Genomic DNA, 22,814 nt, shown 5'->3' with positions numbered 1-22,814 from the left:
GGTGTATTAGTGAGTACCATTTGCACCAGTGTGGTTTTTCATAATTACCATTGTATCTAGGACATCAAATTTGAGTTCACTCTGCTTTAGCATTCTTGTATTCTTAAAAACCTGTGAAATTTTTCTTTTTCTTTTTAACAGAAAAATCTTGAGGAAAGTGAACGACGCATTAAAGAAAAAGGTAAACTTTGTTCCCCTTGTGAAAAATAAATATTCTTTCCATTATTTAAAACCATTTTAAAAGTATATTCTTTGATTTTGTTGCAGTTTTAAAACATGTAAGCACTCAGATAACTCCACCAAAGGAAGATAGAAAAGAAATCGACAAAAGTAAGTTTTCATATAAGGATTTATTTGTTTCCGGTTCGTACATTACTCTTATCTAAGCTTGCAGTTACTGGTATTTCAGATCAAATTGTACTGTATATGTGCTCCCTGAATTGCTTTAAAATAAAAAAAAAGTTTAATTTTATTATTTGAAAAAACTCATTTATTATGTTACAGTAATGCTTTTTTTATTGATATAAGCTTGTTTTGAAGTCATTTTATTGATAGGCTTGTGACTCACTACTGTTTATCAAAACATTTCAAGAAGAGTATTGCATCTTGTGTTTGTTATTACAGGTAAAGTCCAGCTCCTTTTACAGGAAATTTGGATGTGCATAGAGCCTTCAGGTCCAGAATCACAGTGGAAAGAAAACATGGCTGTTTGTGGTAAATACATAAAGTTTTTTGTTTTTTTATTTTATTACTAGTAATGTCGATTTAAAGTGGATATTTATTGACAATTTCAAATATTTTGAATTAGTGTTTTTTATACACAAAATAACTTGATTTCATATACTGTACATCTGTTTACACGTGGCTGACGTGTGCTTTTGCAAATGCTAGAGGCTGTTGAGAGTTTTGTCTGTTCTGTGGTGTGAGATTTAAATAAAAAAAAAAAAAACATTTTGCTCTTAAAAACTTGGGTTTTCGTTGTCACTAAGGTACCGTGTGGGAATTTTTAAGCTTTATTTCCCTTTTAGAAGGGTTTTTTTTTTTTTTTTTTTTTCGCTTCACCCACACAAAAGCAAAAGTAGCTGGGTGTTTGGAGGTACACTTGGACAAGTTACTTGTACTTGTTATCTGTGTTTAAACTAGCATCCGAGGAGGCAGGATAGAAAGCAGCATTAACTGATATCACCATTTGCAAGCAAATAACTGTGTCCACAGCGAATCCTTAGTTTAAAGGAAAAGAAAAAAAGACAGCTGCTGACTTCAAAGCTGTAATGGGGAAGGCTCAGCGGCGCGCAGGTAAGCGGCCAGCGGTAAGACGCTGATCAGGCACAAGGTGCTGTAGAAGAAGATAAGGTAGTAAAGTTTATTTGTTTATTTTAGATTGAACAGTCCTTAGTGGTCTAGATGGAGAACAGTTAAGTGGGCGAAAGCATAAGGGTTCATTAATACGAGGGAGTACAAGTGGAAGTGGAGAACTTATAAGTAAGAGGAGCGCTAAGTTAGGAGAAGAGACAGAGAAAAGTAAAGTTAACCTCATAGAAAGACAAATAGCAGGCAGCTGAGAGGGAGAACAGTACAGGAGCTTAAGGGGAAAGGTGTAAAATAGCTGTAGCAGATCTTAGTGTTACCATTTAAGTTAAATTATTTAATTTTAAGAAAGAAAAAAAATAGTTAAGGCAGTTTTACTAATCCCACATCAAATTTTAATAATGAGGCCAGTGCAATGCAAGAACACAAAGAGCGATACACTTGGAATAAGTTACCATGTAGTGTGGTAGACAGTAAGACATTAGGGACTTTCAAAATCAAAACTCGACTTGATGTTTTTTTTGGAAGAAATAAGTGAATAGGACTGGCGAGCTTTGTTGGGCCTGTTCTCGTCTAGAGTGTCCTAATGTTCTAATATTTAAGATATTTACAATTTAAGCAGTGGGACAGATTTCTTTAAATCCTAAATAATCTTGCATCCTTGCAGTTATCAGGTCTGTTATCACTCTTGTTTTTAGAACATGTCATTTTCTAATCTGCTTAATACAGAACAGGGTTAGGGGTTGGCTGGAGCCTGTCCCAATCAGCATAGGACACATGATGGAGCAAACACGCACACTCACACACCTACCATACACTAGGGTCGATTTAGTGTGGCCAGTTCACCTAACCTGCTTATCTTTGGACCGTGGGAGGATATCCATGCAGACGCAGGGAAAACATGAACTCTCCACACAAGGAGGACCAAAGACGCAACCCTTGGTCTCCTTACTGCGATGCAGAAGAACTACTGCTGTGCTACTGTCCCGCCCAGCTTTAAGATTTAAACATTTTAACCTGGTCAGGAATGTGTGATGAACCAGCAATGTAACATGCACATACAGTATAATCGTATGTTTGCTTTCCTCCTATCCCTTTCTCATAAGGTAACACTTGACAGGATCCTTAATTTCTCAGTTCACAATGTAAACTATGATTAGATCATTTTTAAACTTCTTTAGTAGTAAAAGGTTTATAGTTACAATACATTTAATTCGTTCTAAAATTAGTGGTATTCTCAGAACATTGTACCCTTGCAAAGCTTAATGATAGAATTGTCCAATTCATAGGTCTACAAAATTAAATTCAGGAAAATAGTTTTAATTATGAATAATTGTTTATTTGCATTCATCAATACACTAAAAATATAAATATTTCCATCATGCTAATCATGTCCATTAAGTATGAAATTTAAAAGAAATTAAATTTTAACACATTACACATTTATGAATACATCCATCCATCCATCCATTTTCCAACCCGCTGAATCCGAACACAGGGTCACGGGGGTCTGCTGGAGCCAATCCCAGCCAACACAGGGCACAAGGCAGGAACCAATCCTGGGCAGGGTGCCAACCCACCGCAGATTTATGAATACATTATTGTTCTAAATTTAATGTGGAAATATTTAGTTAATATTTGCAAACTTGCGTAAAAAAAAAACAAAAAAAATAACCCCATTAATTTACGTTCATGTAGCTTGTCTAGTTTTTGTTGCTTCTTAGTTATTTTGGTCCTTCATTTTGTGGACCGTCATTTGTACACTTTTTCTAATGCACCCATATAAATCATACAGCAGTAGTGACATCCCAACATCCCCGGTACCTTCTTTCCGTGTTCTTCATATCCTGGTGGAATATTTCACTTTGCTGTTCATTCACCGCTCCATACTTTTCAGGGAAAAATTCCAAATGTAAATCAAAAAAGTAAACTTTGAGACTCGTGTTCCAACCTAATTCCTTAAACCAAACTAATACATTTTTCGTAATTTCTTTATAATGAGTTTTATTGATTCCATAAACTTGGTAAGTACTACTTGGTAAGTACTACTTGGAAAGATGCTCAAGCCTGTCATTCTAGGTTCTGTCACCACACCATCAAATTGCGCAATCAGAAATCGTTTTTTTAGCGTCAGGTCCATCATCAACTCCCTCATTCAATTCAGCCTCAAGCACATAAAATGGGCTTCTTCATTTGAAAAGGCTCAGACAAACTGCTTAATTTGAAGAAGTGGTAGCAGCACGTTATCTGGATCCACCATGCTAGGTCTGATGATGTTTAGGTATCAAGTCAGAGCTTTTTTCTAGTTGGCCTCTCCTTCTTGGCCCTGCTGTCCCATTTGCAGAGAAACCCTGGGCATCTAATGGCTTCACATGTGGCTACCCGCTACTATGTTCCATCATCAATCTGCACTTCCAACTATATTTTGTTCTTATTGTTAAATAACTGTTTTGCTTTAAATGTAGATTTTAATAACTAGATTGAATATAAAAAATTTTATCAATAAAAACTGTTGATATTGTAGTGCAAAAGCAATTGGGGGGAAAATAAAGTGATGGAGAGTTAAATGTTTAGTGAAAAAAATATATGTGATGGAGAAAAATGGTTTTCATTTTTAATCCAGTACCCAAAAATATATAAAATTGCATTAAGACCTGCGATATATAATTGTTATGAATGAAAAAAATTCTTGACAATTCAGTTTCAGTACCATCCTCTACAATCTGGGCATACCATGTCCATTTAAATATTAATTTTCTGCTAAAGGTTTATTCCTGCAAACCATATATATAATAAGGTAAACCTTTCAGAAGTTTAAGCTTCACACAGTTGTAAGAGTGTATTCATGAAATGATCATCTGTTTAGGGCCATAGGAAAACCGCAGTTTTCCTCCACTGCAGTGATTATAAGAGCTAAAGCTATTTTGGAGAAGATATTTATCTTTTGAAAATTTAAATTAGGTACTGCTAAGCAAAATATGCTATTGTGACTTCATGTATTTATGTGTAAGAAAATTATAATAGTCATAATTCTTTCCAAGCATCATCTGCACTTCTTTTACTGTATAATTTTCTCAGAGTAACTTTCAAATAATTTAATCTGGAGAGTCAAAGAAAATTGAATGTACCATTCTGTTGCTTTCTTTATACTATTAAATGCTAGCTGCTTAGAAACTCATTTTAATAAGTGCTTTTAAATTGAATTACTCTGCTTAAATGAAAGAATTCATTAATGTTTTTAAAGTTTTTGAAATAAAGTAAAATTACATGAAACATTAAACAGTCTATAGAGTGCATAAATATCTTGGATTTTGTTAATTATAATTTTTGATTGGTGTAATGGTTTTATTTTGACAGAGTTCTCATTGATTTTTATGGAACTAATATAATGAACTCTTAGATGTTACAGAAGTATTGCCAGACAAGGAAACCACACCATCTAGTTTGTAATAAAGCAAATGTAAGCTACTAAACATGCATACTCTATAAAAGGCCCAGTATAACTCAGCAAAGACTGCCCTGTTAACATCTTTTTTTTCCCTCAGTATTTTAGTTTTTTGACTGCTTGCTTAGTATATTTAAAATTACATCTCAAAGTAAAAATAACTTTCCTCTCGGGGATTAATAAAGTAATATAAAAAAAATACAGCACATACAAGTTTTTCTATATGTGTTATAATGATTATTCTTTAACAATTTAAAAGAAATTTCCAAACTTCGTTTTTTTCTAAACACTGTTTTTAGAATTGCCTTGAGTTAGAGCCGCAGCCTCACAGAGTTAGGCGAGAAACTAGCGTTGTGTATAACGATACTCCATTAGAGAGCACACTTACACACATACAGTGGAACCTCGGGTCAGGACCGTAATTCGTTACAAAACTCTGGTCGCAACCAGATTTGGTCGTGACCCGAAGTAATTACAGTTAATCCGTTCTGGACCGTACGAGCTGTATGAAAATATATATATATATTTTTTAAAGATTTTTAAGTACAAAAATAGTTAATTATACTATAGAATGCACAGTGTAATAGTAAACTAAATGTTTACTTACTTCTTCTGGTCACTCCAGCTCCTTCGTTGCTCAGCTGGAGCGACCGCTTCCTTCTGCCCTACCGAGTGTCGGCCAAAACACCCCTGCTTGGGCTCTCTCTCTCTCTTTCTCGCTCGCTGCACAGGGAGAGACTGAACACGTGCGGAAATCATCAGCGCGTACAAACCGGAAGGGAAACTGGCTTGTTCGTCACCAGAATGTGTGGTCGTGAACAGATGCAAAAGTTTGCCAAACTTCTTGGTCGTAACCCAATTTGTACGTGGTCCGAGATGTCCGTGACCCAAGGTTCCACTGTACTCCACTGTACTCTTTATTGGGCCAGTTTTGAATTATCCATTAACCTACATACAATGCTTTGGATTTAGGGAAACCAGCAAAGTTCATTCTATACAAATAAAACTGTAGTATGAAAATTGGCAGGGCAGCACTCCTTTGTCATTCAAGAGCTTGTCAAGGAATCCATACAATAAGGTGAGACTTCCTGTTTCCTGCTAGTACAGCCTTTACACAGAGAGGGATATGAAATTTATTGCTTTATGCTTTCTCTCGGCCTATGTGCGTTTTCTTTTTTAAATTATTGTATGATCATTCTTAAACCCTCATAATCCAATTAAGAGTTGCACGCCGATGGAGTCTGTCCTCAGCCTATACTGAGCACGATGTAGTAAACAATGTGTATGTATATGTGTGTTTATGGTTGTTGGAGGCCATGTGTCTCAATAAATGGTTTGTCAGATTTAAATCCATTGCCGTCTGAGACAGATTGCCAATCTTGAATGTTTCTGTTGCTTGTGGTTTAAGATTGTATTTGGTTATTTTCAGATTGAACCTTAACTTGAAGCTCTTTTCTTTTGTTCCTCCAGTTGAGAGTGGTAAACAACTGAGAATGCCCCCTAGTGTACAGAGCTCCAAGCCGAACCAGCATCTTCTCAATGAACTGGAAAATCAATTTCCTTGTCACAGTACTACATCTCTCACTAGCCCTCTAAGAGACATCTCCAGAGAATCATCTGTTCAGAGCAGTCCATTAAGTTCTCCAGGTTTGCAGCATACTTATATGTTGCCTGTTGAACCCAAATCTAAGAAACAAAAGAAATTGAAAAGGAAAGGCACCCGTATTACAAAAAATGATGATTTTATTACTACAACTGCATTGAATGGTCAAACACCAGAACATTCTGACAAAGAGCAACACAATGATAGTGATTTTATTCATTCTTCTGAAGCATTCAGTGCTGATTCCTGTGAAAATCTTGAAGAAATAATGAACTGTTTTGAGCCCTTGCCCCCACCTCTGTCTCCTGTACACTCTGTAGTGTCACATAATCAGGTATGTAAAATTATTTTAAGATGTTACTACAGCACAGCTTTAGAGTAATGGTATGCAGTAGTGGCATTAAAATACCTCATTGGTAGTTAATTTCCTTTTCATCCAGTTTCTTATTTAAAAGCCACTTTTTTCTGTTCATAGTGAATGTAATTTAATTAAAAGGCTTGCTTCTGATTTTGTATCAATTTGTCAGAAGTAGCTTTTTTTGACTGGAATGGATTATTACTCTTGAATCCTTAAGTAATTTTTCCTCCCCGTTTCTTTTTGAGTACATTAATCCCTCGCTATATCGTGCTTCGCCTTTCGCGGCTTCACTCCATCGCGGATTTTATATGTAAGCATATTTAAATATATATCGCGGATTTTTTCCTGGTTCGTGGATTTCTGTGGACAATAGGTCTTTTAATTTCTGGTACATGCTTCCTCAGTTGGTTTGCCCTGTTGATTTCATACAAGGGACGCTATTGGCAGATGGCTGAGAAGCTACCCAACTTACTTTTCTCTGTCTCTCTTACACTGACTTTCTCTGATCCTGACGTAGGGGGATTGAGCAGGGGGGCTGTTCGCACACCTAGACGATACGGACGCTCGTCTAAAAATGCTGAAAGATTATCTTCACGTTGCTATCTTTTGTGCAGCTGCTTCCTGAAACGACATGCTGCACGGTGCTTCGCATACTTAAAAGCTCGAAGGGCACGTATTGATTTTTGCTTGAAAAACAAAACTCTGTCTCTCTCTCTCTCTCTCTCTCTCTTTGTCTGCTCCTGACAGAGGGGGTGTGAGCTGCCGCCTTCAACAGCTTTGTGCCGCGGTGCTTCGCATACTTACAAGCCAAACAGCCCTATTGATTTGTTTGCTCCTTTGAAGAGGAAGATATGTTTTCATTCTTTTAATTGTGAGACTGAAGTGTCATCTCTGTCTTGTCATGGAGCACAGTTTAAACGTTTGAAAAAGAGACAAATGTTTGTTTGCAGTGTTTGAATAACGTTCCTGTCTCTCTACAACCTCCTGTGTTTCTGCGCAAATCTGTGACCCAAGCATGACAATATAAAAATAACCATATAAACATATGGTTTCTACTTTGCGGATTTTCTTATTTCGCGGGTGGCTCTGGAACGCAACCCCCGCGATGGAGGAGGGATTACTGTACTGGATTAAAATTACAGGTGCACAATAATACTGTATGCAAATAGCGGATCACTATTTTCAGAATTACCTTTGGCTTGGTGCCTTATCCTCACGAGATTTAAGAATGTTTGTCCATCACAGAGCACATTTAGACACACAGACATTATTCATTTCTTGGACCAATTTAGAGTTAAGTTGCATGCATAGCTTTGGATTTTAGGAAGGCAGCAAAGTTCAAACTTTTACATGAGAGGTGGTAGAGCACTGACCCTTTAGCAGTCAAGAGCTAGACTCCGCTAGAAATTGAAACTTCCTGTTTTCTGCTAGAGTGCCTTTTACAGAGAGAGGGATATAGTGGGAAGTCACGCAAAATGACACGTTGTATTGACTAACTAAAAAGATTACCATATGCAAGCTTTCGAGTACATTTCGCCTGAAGAAGAGGCCTGAGTTGCCTCGAAAGCTTGCATATTGTAATCTTTTTAGTTAGCCAATAAAAGGTGTCATTTTGCTGGAGTTCTCACTACATTCATAATGGCTAACACAGTACAACACCCTAGTACTAGAGAGAGAGATAGAAAATGAATTTCTGTATGCATTCTTTGTCTTTGTGCATTTTTTACTATATAATCATTCTTAAAACCACTTAATCTAGTTAGGGGTTCCATGGGCCACGCATGGAGTCCATCCTTAGTCTATACTGAGCATAAGTGAAGAATCCGCTCTGGACTAGGCATTAGTGTAGTATAGCAGGTCCACAGCTCAGATGAAAAAGCCCAGTTTAAATGGATAATCACCGCACTCGTGGCTTATAGAGGGGGCGTGGTAGTGTGGCCGGAGCAGTTCCCAGGTGTTTTGTGATGTGGGCGGTCCTCACTTAAGTGCACAGGTGAGGAGTCTTCCACATCCGTAATTGATGCCGGGAGCTGCTAATCGCCACACCTGAGCCACGTCCCCATTTTATATATAGTAGGAGCGCGAGTGTGGATGGGGGATTGGGGGTAGGGAAACGAGAAGGATAATGATGGTTAAGGGAGAAGACAGCTGGAAGGGAGGAAGCCAGCACGTGAATTAGTGGGCAGGCGAGCAAGAGCCGGTCCACTATAAGGCCAGACAGTTGAGCAGTGAGCCCTAGTGGGGTGTTTGGCCGGCACCCAGGGCAGTTGGTAGTGGTTGCTCATGCTAAGCATTTAGTGAGGAGCAGGAGTGACCGAAAGAAGGATGGCTCGCTGCAGGATTTGGGAGGCTTGGGAGGTGGATGCCCAACGTGAACTTCACTGTCCAGCTCATCCGGTGACATTACTGATGGTGTCTGGTTCAAGTTCTCCCAAAATGGAAACAGGAACCTGGAGCAGAACCCTCATCATCACAATTAGTTCATTAGTGGTGCTTTTGCCAGTTTTATGCACTTCCACCAGACACTTTCCCTTTTAAAGCATTCCAGTGAGGATCTTTTTGTTTTCTTTTTCCCCCTTAGACCAAACAGACCAATACCAGCAAAGTGCAGATGACTTAGTGCAGTTAGTGATTAGCTACTATTTGCAAAACCTTTAATTAAGAAATATTGTGTGGCCAACCCAAGGAAGTCGTCTATCCCTCCATACTACTTAATCCTGTTCAAAGTTACAGTATCTGTAGCCTGTTGTTACAGCATTTAGCACAAGACAGGAATCAAGTACGACAAAGAAACGGTGCATTACAGGGAAAGGAACATGCCATATACTTATAAAGAGTGTGTTCTATTAATTTAAAACTATATATTCTAATTAAGAAATTGGATTAAAAGCATGTAGCCAAACAATGTATTTTTTAAGTAAAAGAAATCTGTAGTTGCTCCTGTCTTTTTATCTGCATATCTAGCACATTTACAAAATTCTTCAGTAAAAAATGTAAGTTAGCATAAGAATGTGTCATTAAAATATGTTGTATCTCATTACAACTTTGTTTTTCTTTTTTTTATCATCCTAGGAAAATTTATTTGGTGACATATCAGATTTAAGTGAAATGGAAACCGATGGTGAAGAATCATTTATTGAAGTTGAAAATGAAACTTTTAAGAATAACAAATCTGAACTAAGTAGTGAGGATTCTGAGCACTTGCAAAATAATTCAACAACAAAATGCATATCGAACTTTTCTGTGCTTACTACTGAAATCTTCCAGGTAGACCCACACCTTATAAATGAAGCAAAAGAATGTACTTATAAACAAGAGGAAAAAGGTGATATTCATGATAATAACTCTGCTTCCTGTGAAGATATTCATCGTACTACAGAGATACAAAAAGAGTTGGTCAATGGCAGTGTCAGTTTCAGAGTGAATAAAACCCAGAATGAAAACTCGTCGAGGATAAGTAAAAGTAGTGATTCAGAAGACTGTGAGACAAGTTTGAATTTTAACCCCAATTCTAAAGTCTGTCTAAGTGAAGAAGTTACAACTAAAGAGCACATTCTAGGCATAACCAATGAAAAATATGATCTTTTGTCTCAAAGCAATGCAGACTCAGTCCCAGATGAAATGGAAATAAGCTTACAGGCATCGGAAAACAATACAATTGATTGTTCTTCATTTCAGGATTCTGTATTTGATATAAATTTGCATGTAAATACATTTGTTTCAACAGACAGTTCAGATCAAAATAAACCAGAAAAAAGTTATGATAAAATTACTCTCAGTAGCTGTGAAGATGTTGCAAATAAACACGAAGAAACATTGAATGAAGATTCTCTTGAAAATAATTCTTCGAACCAGGAAAAGCAAGTTAACTGCAAATATGTATTGAAGAATTCAGCAGATCTTATGACTTATGAGAAATCCATAAAAAGTAACACAACACACATGATCAGTGATGGTGAAGCAAAGAAAGAAACAGTGGAGAGTTCTGAGATTTTGTCAACAGTTACGGAAAGGGGCATCAATGAAACAGAACTAAAACACTCCGATGTGAAAAAGCCATATAGCAGCTCTGTGGCTGAGAGTAGTTTGAATACTTTTGACTTTAAGGTTCATGCTCACTTGCTTAGCCAAGATATTAATATTGAAACATTGACGCATGACAATCTCACACCACCAAAAAAGAAAGAGGATTGTATTTCAGAAAATAGAAGTTGCATCAAACAGAACTCTGTGAATGTTGAAGTACAGAATTTGCACTCCACTAATGTAATAAATAATATTAAGGATACCGAAATGATGCCAGAAAAAGAAAAGGTTGGTGATGGAAATCTGCCGTTACAAGATATCTTTGCTAAACACAGTTCTTCACAAAAACAAGATAGTGGCCACCACCCGGATGCTATGCGACATGAGTCTGATGAAATAATTGCTGCAACAAAGAAATACAGTCCTGGTCCTAAACCCTCTGTTGATTCAGAGTCTTCTTTAGAAATGGGAACATTAAGCAGACCACCTAATGTTAAAGCTATATTGGAAGTGCCTGTTACCTCTGGTTTGAAACAAGTCTCAGGAATAAAACATGATTTTCAAAATCATAAAGTATTAATCGGAAATAATGTCTCTTTTAATGGCACATCTGATCTAAATTGTAGTGCTAATGATTCAGAAGGTGAACCCGAGACTTTTATACCACATAGAATGCTTAAGAAACTGGGAAGCCAACGTCCACGAACCTTATGTTTAAGTGATAATGGTTTGGGAGAGTCCGAGTTGTTATTTGCAACAAATTCTGTAAATATTCCCACTCTTGACCAATATAAAAATAACAATAATGTTGATGAATCAGTAAATGTAAATCAGGGCAATAAAGATACACAGGAAGATGCCAGTAGAAAGTCGGCTTTTAAAATTAATGTCAATTTCTGTGCAACAAAATTAACTCCCAAGTGTCATACAGTACCAGAACTACAACATTCAGAAAATCAAGAATCTGCTGAATTTGTAATAGAAGCATATGAAAAGTTAATAGAAGTTAGAAGCCAAGAACCTAATATAAATATGTTTCTTTCTGGTCATCAGGATAGGAGTGACTCTGGAAAATATTTTGAACTTTTACAGTTTAATGTACATCAACAAAAGGAAAAGGACAAAGCGACTGAAATATCTGTAGAACCTTCCAGTAATTCAAGAGCTCAGAGTAATGTAAATGAAAATAGTATGCCTTTGTGCACCACTCTTTTATCAAAAACCCAAACAGAACCAACAGTGTCTGCATTACCTACTAATAGCATAGTTTCAGGATCTCACAATAATCTTGATAAAAATCCTACACCTGCATGTACTAGTCTTTCGTTGGACACTCTAGCAGAATCGGCAATAATCCCATTACCTGTTAAAATCAAGACCTCAAGATCTCAAAGTAATGTGAATGAAAATAGTATGCCTGTGTGCACCAGTCTTTTGTCAGAGACTGAGAAAGAACCAACAGCATCAACACTGCCTGTTGAAAGTACACCATCAAGATCTCAAAATAATCTTACACATAGAAATAGCACACCGCTGTGCCACAGTCTTTCATTGAATGGTAAGATGGAACCATCAATAACTGCTTTACCTATTAAAATCACAGCATCAAGTTCTCAAAATAATGTAGATGAAAATGGTGTTCCTGTGTGCACCAGTCTTTCATCAGATATCCAGAAAAAATCAACAGTATCGACATTGGCTATTAAAAGCATACCTTCTGAATTGGACAAGGAAACAATATTAGCAAAGGAAAAAGGCTTAAATAAATATGTCTACAACTCTGTAGAGAATGATGCGTCGGTTCCATCAGCAAAAAAAAATGTAATGTTAGGCATGATGAAAGAGGGGGAATTATGTGGAACAATTCCAACAGTGCATGCTACTGCGGATACTTCTACCTCATCACAACCCTCTTCAGATTGTCTAAGAAAAATGCGATCAGAGATGGGCCCTCCACTTCCTCCTCTGCTAGCACCCCTTACAGCTACACCACCTCGAGTACCGAGACCTGTCTCTCCCCTTTCATCTTCTTTCATGTCACCAATGGAAGAATTGGTTTCCCCCTTAAAAGAGACACCTATTCCTCCTCTTATGTCTCCACTTTCAGACGTACAAAAATGTAAATCTCTATCTTTTGACACTCCTTCACCTTCTGACATGAATAATTTAGGAAGAATACAATCTTCTCCTTTGCAGTTTTGTGCAGCTACTCCAAAGCATGCTTTACCTGTTCCTGGTAGGCTGCCTCAGTCAGCTGTTACTGCCAGCACATCATCTGCTAGTATACATCAAGAGAACTCTGTAAAGATTTTGGACACAATGTACCCAGAACTTTCTGCCCGTGCTAGAACTTTAAATATTCTTAAAGGGAATGTCAAACCTATCAGGTTTGTCCCTTCATTGGACAGCAGTTTACTCGGACAAGGTAATAGACTTTCAGGTTTTACAGCCATTAACCCTTCTGCTACTGTATTTACTAAAACAGTTAAAACCTGTGACTCTAAAAACAGCCCTTTCCAGCCTCCAAAAGAAACCACTGAATCCAAAAGACTGAGTTCTGATCAAACAAGGAAGAGACCCTTTGTTCTTTTGCCTAAGAGTGCTGCCAAGAAGCTTTGTTTAGATGGTTATTCACCAGTTGCCAATAGGTTAAATAGTCCAGTCTCTGCCTCCAGTGATTCGGAGGCAAACAAACTTGACAACCCCCTTTCTGAGGTCAACAGGAATGAAAAAAACAATTTGCCGGAAACTGTGACCACTTCCAGCATTCTGGCTGTTGGAATGAAGGGACTTTTTGAAAAAATTGAACATTGCTGTTTTGATTTGTGGCCTGTTGTCCATAGTCATATCATTGTTGGGAACATTTCTGTCATGCCAGTAATGAGAGACGAAGAAAAGGAGGTTATCTATGAAATCTGTGTATCAAAAAAGGTGAGTGCAAGTAATATACTTTCTTTGAAGTACTAACAGAGTTGTTAATGTTACTGACCAGATCTCCATTGACTCTATTAGCTCTCATCAGTTTGCTTGCATTTTTAATATGTAATAGAACTTTATTTACTAATTCACAGATATTCAGTGAGTGAACCCTTCATAGTAGTCTTCCACAGTGGTACATACATGCCCCCAAGATGTAAGCTTCTCCTGGAGAAATCTACAGATTTAAGCTGTTACTTTTATTTTCCATTTTTAGGTAAGACAGGAAAAAAGGTGGGGAGTGATGTCCTTTATGTATGTAGGCTTGAGTACTGCTGTAATGCATAATGACAGCTCCTGGTTGCATCACCTTAGCATGTCATATTACTTGTCTAGTAATAAGAAGATATGTCAGATTAGATGACTGCATAATAACATTCCAACACAGTTTTACATTTCCAAAGTATTGCGAGCTTACGCTTTTTTCTGACTGCTTTAAACATGCTTACCTTACGGAGCCAGTGTCTGTGCAAAGACTTTACAGATATAGTGTGTTCCGCCTTTTTTCTGTTTTTTTTTTTTTTCCTTTATGTTGTGGTAAGTAGAACATGAGACGTAAGACAAACAAGTTTCTTTTCTGTTTGTCAGATTTAAAATGCGTTCCTTATTCCTTGTATGTGCATTATGCTTTTCATGTTTCAGAATGTGTACTCATTGGCTGTCAGCTCTCACATGTACACAAGCCTGCCTCTGCAACTTAACGCGCTATCAGGCCTGTTGGATTTTAGTTGGGGCCAGTCCCAGACTGATTGGACTGATGTGCTAGCTGGGTCAAACTATATGACTGGAGAACACGGGAGTACACCGCCATTGACTCATAATTACTAAGATTATATAAATAATGTCTGCAATTAAAATGTGACATGGCATTAAGCCTCCAGCATGGAAATAGAGTAAGCTTATTTTGTTATGATGGAAATGTCCTCTATTTTGTAAAAGCTAAGTCTGATTCTCCAATGTCCTCTCCTAGCTTATCTCTCCTGGCACATTGTCTTCTTAATACAGTTTCTTGTTTATTACGTTTTGAGTTAATAGCATAAGACATTAGACAAAAAAGAGGAGACATTCAGTCAGATGTGCTCATTTGCTTAGCAGGTAGCTAATTTGTCCAGATACTATTTCAAAATTGTCACTTTCTCACTTTAGTGACATAACTTGGTAATTAGATCCACAGTATCACAACCCTTTGCTTGAGAAAGTGCTTCCTGGCTGTCATCTTAATTGCTGTTGCCCTTAATTACCCATAGTGTCCTTGACTTGAGACTATTTCTTTCATTTTCCAATATTCATACAAGCATTCTTGTATACTGTACATCATGTTATTCATTCTTAAACCATTGACACAATAACTTATTTGATGTAAAGAGAAGCAACATAACCTCTAAGTATGGGTCATTATATATTTTTGCCTGGAAATTTTAAAAATACTTACAATAGATGAAACATTAAATATTCCAATTACTGGATTATTTTCTGAATTGATCTGGTGATGTTTTCATATGTTCAGTTTTTTTTTGTACTTATGCAAAAATAAAAATCTCTTCCTACTTCTTTTATAGCAGTGTTCTGCAGTAGTTGTAATTCAACACAGTAAGTTTCTATGAAGCCAGTGCCTTTTCGTTGTTTGGATGCAAGAACACAGCGGTGGTAATTCTTATGAATTCCTGTTTATGTTCCCTCAAAGAATATGTTAATGTGTACATGTGACTGGTGTATATTCCTGGCACTTCAGCCCTTAGTAATATAGGGAAAATAACATATAATGTGTTCATGTAATAATCACATTGAATTCAGTGTGAAAATGTTCCTATGAATGATAATGGTCTTGAGGAAGACAAAGACAGTGCCCTGCAGCATTATAACAATATCTAAGAGATTCATCTTAGTGAAATGCTATTTAGTTTTATTCTGTGTTTCTTCTAAACAAACTAAATTACAGTTAATAAATGGGCCTAAATTAGTGATCCTGTAGGTGGACAGCCCACAAACTATCAGCTTACTATTGAGATTTTATAAAACATCATGGCTTTACCTATGCTGTAAATCTAATACTAAACAAGTAGGTGAATTGATTATGTTTTTTGGAAAGCTAGAGACTGTCTTGTGCTTTTTTGTTAGGTGTCAAGAATGATCACTGCAAAAAGTTATTACACGTGTTTAGAATGTATATGTTTCATTCATTCAGTTTCACCTCCTGATCTTGAGTTAGAATGAGGTTACCATCTCCTCTTGTGTGTTACAAAAGGCAACTAAAGGAAGCTGGCATTGAGAAAAGGCATTTAAAAGGCTGTAGGGTAGCCAGTCTACCTGGGTAAGCCCAGAAAATGGCAGTTAAACCAGCAGATAATACAGCATGGTGCAGTTTAGAAATTAAATTAGACATTTTTATAGTTTGCTTACCATTTGACTAATTTATGCCAGTAATACTCTCATCATACTACACGACTGTTTTCAGTTGTATCCTTCATATATATAATCTTAGTAAAATAAATTGAATCACAGCTCTTGCTTGTGAGACCCAGTCATGTAATTTGACAACACTTGTGAGTCAGTTATAGCTCTTTGTAACTCGCTATGACAAAATTAGGCAAACCATAGGAATGGGCTCCTGTTTGTGTGTCTGTGAATTGACAACCAGTGGACACACAGCCAGAAGTATGATGCGTACAATGCTGAAGTAAACAAAGAAGGTAAATGGGTGTTTTGAACTACACACCCAGAAGAGTCTAATCTGACCAGTGTCTCGTTTTTCTCTTAACACACCAGAATGCAACAAGGACAAAACCTGGGTAAGATTGCCTGTGCTTACCATAACTGAAAACCATTCAGAAATGGCTACCGTTGTGTTGTCAGGCAGCACATATTAATTAGCTGTCAAAATGCAGCAGTCTTGCAATACTTTGGAAATTTTGAAAGTGTGCTGAAAACTTGTGAGATAGTCGTGTCATTGTGTGATTCCTAATTGTGTCATCTGATATTCTCGAGACCATGAAGTCCAACAAGTGCAGTCTTTAAGTTTGCCACAGTCCCAACAGTAAACATAGAGATTATCGACATGATAGTGACAGTGTGTGATTAAAGCAGCATTTTCAGGATGTTTCACTCCGTTGTGTCCATCAGCCCTATATAACACTGTTTGGTGTTATTCATGTAACACACAATCTATGGGAAAGACTGGGCTGAATTAACCAAAAAGTGTAACTTTCAATGGATATGTGTACAAAACAATGCCAAGTATGTACCTCTGACCGGTAATTTATTCTGTATAGATCATGGTTTTCATCCTTAAAAAGGAAAATGGTATGAATTTTGCTATAAAGCATGTTGTTCTTTATTTCTGGTTATCGTTATCCACCATATCCACTAATATGTACTGTATATTGTGTTTAAATTACAAGAATAGTTTAAGACAGAACCCTGGACAAAGTGTCGGTTAACAGTGATGCTTATCGAAGTTGGTAGCAAAAAGAATACATCGTGCAATAGAAATGGGACCAGTGTGAGAATTAAACCTAGGTTGGTGGAACTCTGAGGCAACAGCTGGCCATTTTGGTAGATTGTGCAAATAATTTTTCTTAGATGTGTTGCTTTTCTTTGGTATTAAATGTATCAGTAATGTATTCAGTAGCCTTTCACTGCAATTGAAATTAATCATTGTACGGTGGTATGTACAGGTATTAATATATATTTTTTGTTATTATTTCAGCTGTCTGCAGAAGAATTTCTTTCAGCTATTGCCATGAAATTGAAAACTGAAAAAAATATCCTGAGTAAAAACTATCTCCAAGCCCTTTGTCGTGTTTATGTTGGAATCTGTCGACAACTTGGGGACTTAGAAAGAGCACGAGTTTTCGCATATAATGTTTTGAAAGAAGGTGAGTTACCACTTTTGTGATAAACTTGTATTTGAATAGTGATATATCTTTGCCACCTGCCCATGGCTTGTGATACTTTGATAGCACGTAGTGTGACATGAGTGAAACATTTGGCTTTTTGTATCCCTTTACACATGACTGAAAGTCCATGCTTTCATTGTTTGCACTCTGCTCCATTTCTTCATATTATTTCATAGTAAAGGAGCTGTGAGGGGCAACACCTTTTCTCTTTTGACATTGAGTATTTATTTATTTATTTATTGAGGGGGGAGGGGCATAATAAATGATTAACCTATGGTATTTCCTTATGATTTTATAAAGGAAATGTGACCCCATTAAGATCCATGTGTGACGCAAAAACCTTTACCAGCACAGCACTTGTGATGGGATCCTAAAATGTTTTATTTGATTTACCTTAATATTGGAAATTTTACTATAAGTTGATCACTTGCAAAGTGTTGATAGGTAAGGAGATAATAACATAAAAGATACAATACTTTATTACAGTACAGTTTGTTTTGATTATATTTTCAAATGAATTTCAGACTTTGAAGAAGGATACTTGTGGATTAGTTTAAATAGGCTTTATTGATTACTTTTTGTGAGTTGCACTTTTGTTTGGTTTCCATTTTAGCAAATCCCATCTTGCATTGCATGCATTTCTAAATATGCAGTATTAATATGCATCATTGTGCAGTATATGCATGTGTATTTATGTGTATATATAATTATTCATGTTGGCCACTGGGTTCTATTTTGAACTTTCTTTGATCTGTCACACTTACTTTTATCTAAAACTATCTAAATTGTATTCCAGATATTGTTTGCTCAAAGACATTGAGAAAGTAGATCAGCAAAATTGCATACTCAAGGACAGCAGTGGAAATTAAGGGGAAGTGCGTTTAGGACTAAAGCCTGGAAGCTCTTTTTTTATGCAAAATGTTATGAGAGTCTGTAGCAAACTACTAAACAAACAAGCTTGGTAGACTGAATGGTCTCCTGCCTTTTGTCAAATTTCTTATGTCCTTATTACAGCACCCAAAGGTCGTGAATTTAGAAGCCATAGTTCTAATATGACCCATCACTAGCAAATAATGGTCTGAATGCTAATGTGAAAGCTCATCAGATTATTGTGGCAGTTAATGATGGCTGTGCCTTAATTGGTCATTCTTAGATACAATTGTCCAAGCTGTTTTTTTCAGCATGTCAAAATCTGTAAATGGTGTAGTGATCTTAACTATTATATTGAAAAATGTTTTCCTGATGTCTTCCAAAACAGAATTTTGAAGTATCCCATGATGTGAATGTTTGGCCATTGCTCTCACTACTACCCCATTTTTATGTAAATGAAACATACCTCAAATTAATTTTGTGTTAGGTGTTGCAGTGCATAAAGCAATTAAAATTTCCAATGCAAATTTAAAATACATTTTATAATTAATAAGCTTATTAGTAAACTTGTAATTGAACAGGTGTTAATTGTTAACATACCTTGCATGCCCAGTGTAGGAATTTGAAAATACCTTACTGATAACATACTTCAAGTGCATTTAGGATATAAGTGTCAATCCATTTTATATGTAAGGCTTTACCCAGTTTCTTATCATCTTCGTTGTCTTTCTTGATCATAATGGACTTATAGTAATATATATAATATATATATATATATATATATATATATATATATATATATATATATATATATATATATATATATATATATATATATAAAATACATATAGTACTCAAAAACACCATCTGGTGGATTTTGGCTAAAATTTATTTTTTAACTGACTTCTCTGTCTTAAAAAAAGTTCATGGTTCAGGGCAATATATGCAGGGCTCAGGTCATTTTATACTCTGATGTCTACTTATTTATGAACAAATTCCATCTTTCGGGGTCCCATATTTTCAGCTATTTTAAGCTCTCTGCAATGCTACTAGTTATCTTGTTACCTAAACATAAAAAAAAAATGCTTAAATATGCGTTCACCCTGCAGGTGCATGATCTCTGCATGCTTCATTTTTGCTTTTTGCCTGATAAGCCCAGGCAGGCTCGCATTGTATATTTATTATCTTTCACATGGGGATGGAGTGATATTGTCAAAGTGCCTAAACACTAACCCTGAGCAAAGTTTCAGGAATAAATAAGGCTATAATACACATTGGGAGTTTATTGAAATTTTTTCTTACTGTTTATAAACATTACACTTTGGTTATTGGTTAGGAATCCTACATGTGGCTGCTATAGTGATCAGCTAACTTCAAAGTCAGGTAAGGTTCTCTGGATTTTGGCACTTAAGGATTTCTACATTGCACTTGAATACACGCCCCGTTACAACCTGTACAGTAATGCCTCGGCCACATGCAAACTTGCTTTTTAGATGTGCTGTGCATAATGTAGTTGCTTTGGAATGTGTGTCTTGTGATACACACTTGCTTTTTTTTTCTTCATATTAATTAGTTACACATTTTTAGCATTTTCCTTAAGGTAAAATAACAAACAGAATTCAATGAATTTCCTTGTTGCAATTCAGCTGCCTGAGAACAACTACTGAAATACATTTATTATTGTAATGTTAAACAGATTTTAAGGCAAAAATACATTAGCATTACTTATTATCTGCTTTCTGTTTTTCAGGCTTCCCAGATTCTGAAAAGCTGGCTTTATTCATTGCAAGCACGTGGTGTGATGTTTTCTCCATGCAGGGTCTCATTAATAAATCTGTAATGTCTGTGATTATGGCAAGAGCTAAAGGAGATATTTTAAAGTGTTTCCAGGCATACACACGCTCCAACAAGGTATAGATTTTCTATGTTTTTAATTTTCAGAGTATGTAGATGATATGAGAGTCTAAAGTAAAAATCAAAAATAAGTCCATAGTAAAAATATTGTCTTTTGCTAACCAGACACAAGATAAAGATTAGATCATAAACTATTAAAAAAAAAACAGTCACCGGGAAGAAAGATAAACATCTCCAAAGAGTCTTGCTAAATGTTGTTTGTGTCTGTCTGCTTAGTGGGTTGGCTTCCCCATTTCCCTTTCCATATTTAAAAAGCACTTTCCATCTGTTACTTTATTTTTTAGAAACATCCTGGCTACAATTCTTGTAGTCATTATCCCATCCTGCCATCCAACTTCAAGCTTTTCTAGCTTCAGTCATCTTGGGACTGCATCCAGATCAAGTCTAAACATCACTTTTAAAGTTAGGGATACTCTGACAAATTGCATTTCATTAGCTGTTACTGGCAGCTAATGGACTCAATGTGGAACTAAACCCATGAGCCTTTACAGTCTGTTAAAGAATAGCAGGCTCCTTATTGATTCATATGAGATATCATTATGATTATATTATATATAACATATTATATTGATACTTATTGATACTCTTATCAATACTACTCTCCATAATGTGGTGAGATAATGTGTCTCTTGAAGTGGTGGTAATGGGCTTAAGGGATGTTGTCATCTCCCTACAGTTGAAAAGTTTACTTATGTAGCACCCCTCATCTTTTCAGGGAGCTGACCCCTGTTCAATGTGTTTTTTTTTTGTTTTTTTTTTTGTTTTTTTTTCTCCAAATAATAAATTTAAACATGTCCTTCTTGTTATACTGGGCACTATCTTTTAGTGAAAAAACCTATGTTAATAATCTAATGAAGTAATTAATAATTTAAATCTTATAATTTGCTGAACTAATACTATGACAAAAAAGATAAACTAATATTTTAACCAGTTAATTCAATAATTTTACATAACTTTTCTATGAATTGCACTTCTTGTTACTAAACCTCATTTAATAATACTTTAGCCATATGGTAAATTGCTGCTCTCTCTTTCCCTGTATAGCTATGCCAGTTATTATCATAAACACACACAAACTCAATTAGAACATTAGAACATTCTAGACGAGAACAAGCCATTCAACCCAACAAAGCCCGCCAGTCCTATCCACTTATTTCTTCCAAAAAAACATCAAGTCCAGTTTTGATAGTTGTTAAAGTCTTACTTTAACTAAGGAGATGCTGTCGGGTCAGCTGCTGGCGAGCTGCGTGTTTTGCTTGTCGCTGTTTTAAGAGCTGGGAGCAAGTTAAAGTGTCTCTCGCGGGATTTCAGATTGTCTTCCGAGAAGATCACGTTTCATCTCCCTAGTCTCCCTCCCCAAGATTTTTTTTTTATAATAGAGAGATGCTTTTCTTATCCATATCTTGGTCTGTAGGTTTTACATATGCCTGGGATGTCACTGTTATGGTGTTTGTTTTGATGATTCTCAGTTGCTATAAAAATATTTTATCTGGAAGGAGCAGAATCTGCTGCACTAGTTTATGTACAAGAGAGGTAACTTTCTATGCCAAATGCTTAATGTTGAAACTCCTTTATGACTTGAGTACCCAGGCTGACCAAAGCAATATAGTATATTAAGTACTATATATAGTTCTAATGCAATTTTACAAATGTTTTTTTTTTTCCCCTTTTAAACCCTTAGAGTACCCCATGTGCTATAGCACAGGTTGTTTCTGGTATATTCATTGCCTTGGAAACTGGACTAAATATGAGATTCCAGAGCCATGAAAAATACGGTGAAGATTTAAGTTCTAATGTATGGGAGTACATTTATGCCACTGAACTTTTGTGTACCCAGCAGCAGTGGACATGGACCCATGACAATTTAATTTGGTATGTAAAACTTTTTAATAAATTTTAGCTGTTTGGTATTTTTACTTGTTTAAAAATATTTTCTTTTATTATAATACTTTATTATATTGGAAGTATTACTTGCTTTTATTAAATTCAATAAAAAATACTAACATTTTATACAAACAAGTGAAACTTAACGAAACTAAATTCAATTCAACCCCTACCCTAATATTGGAAGAATTAGGTCTATTGAGTGTGATCTCATCTCATTTTCTCTGATTTTACTGGTGACTTCTACAATGGCAGCCTGCTGACTTGATCAGGTTAGACCTACATAACCCCAAGTAACAGTCTAGACTGGAGTCTGGGAAATGTCCAGGTGCTCCCAGGTCATCTCAGAGATATTATCTCCAGTCTTTACAAGATCTCCTTCCTGGGGGTGTTCCTTTTGCACCTTACGGTCAAGGTACCCACTGGGCCTCTTCACTAGATGTTGAAATTTAAATTCCTCCTGTTGATCCAGAGCAGGGGTCCTCAATCACAGTCCTGGATGGCCGCATTGGCTGCAAGTTTTTGTTCTAACCT

General features: G+C 36.2%; 1 protein-coding gene across 2 annotated transcripts in view; it reads left to right on the top strand.

Annotated features, from left to right (window-relative positions):
- The window catches only part of ice1 (KIAA0947-like (H. sapiens)), a 43,223-nt gene that overhangs the window by 12,800 nt on the left and 7,609 nt on the right, over window positions 1–22,814 (top strand). The window contains exons 8-15 of one of the 2 annotated variants that reach the window (XM_051935618.1): window positions 142–181; window positions 268–330; window positions 625–714; window positions 6,224–6,690; window positions 9,787–13,671; window positions 17,423–17,591; window positions 20,233–20,393; window positions 22,078–22,268. In XM_051935618.1, the coding sequence (XP_051791578.1) occupies window positions 142–181; window positions 268–330; window positions 625–714; window positions 6,224–6,690; window positions 9,787–13,671; window positions 17,423–17,591; window positions 20,233–20,393; window positions 22,078–22,268 (5,066 nt within the window). Of the gene's footprint in view, window positions 1–141; window positions 182–267; window positions 331–624; window positions 715–6,223; window positions 6,691–9,786; window positions 13,672–13,811; window positions 13,928–17,422; window positions 17,592–20,232; window positions 20,394–22,077; window positions 22,269–22,814 lie in introns of those variants that run through there. The other variant, XM_051935619.1, reaches the window with a different exon arrangement.

Source organism: Erpetoichthys calabaricus, chromosome 13 (genome assembly GCF_900747795.2).
Source record: "Erpetoichthys calabaricus chromosome 13, fErpCal1.3, whole genome shotgun sequence".
Lineage (NCBI taxonomy): Eukaryota > Metazoa > Chordata > Cladistia > Polypteriformes > Polypteridae > Erpetoichthys > Erpetoichthys calabaricus.
The sequence above is the reverse complement of the archived record's forward strand: the minus strand, read 5'-3'. Positions and strand labels throughout refer to the sequence as shown.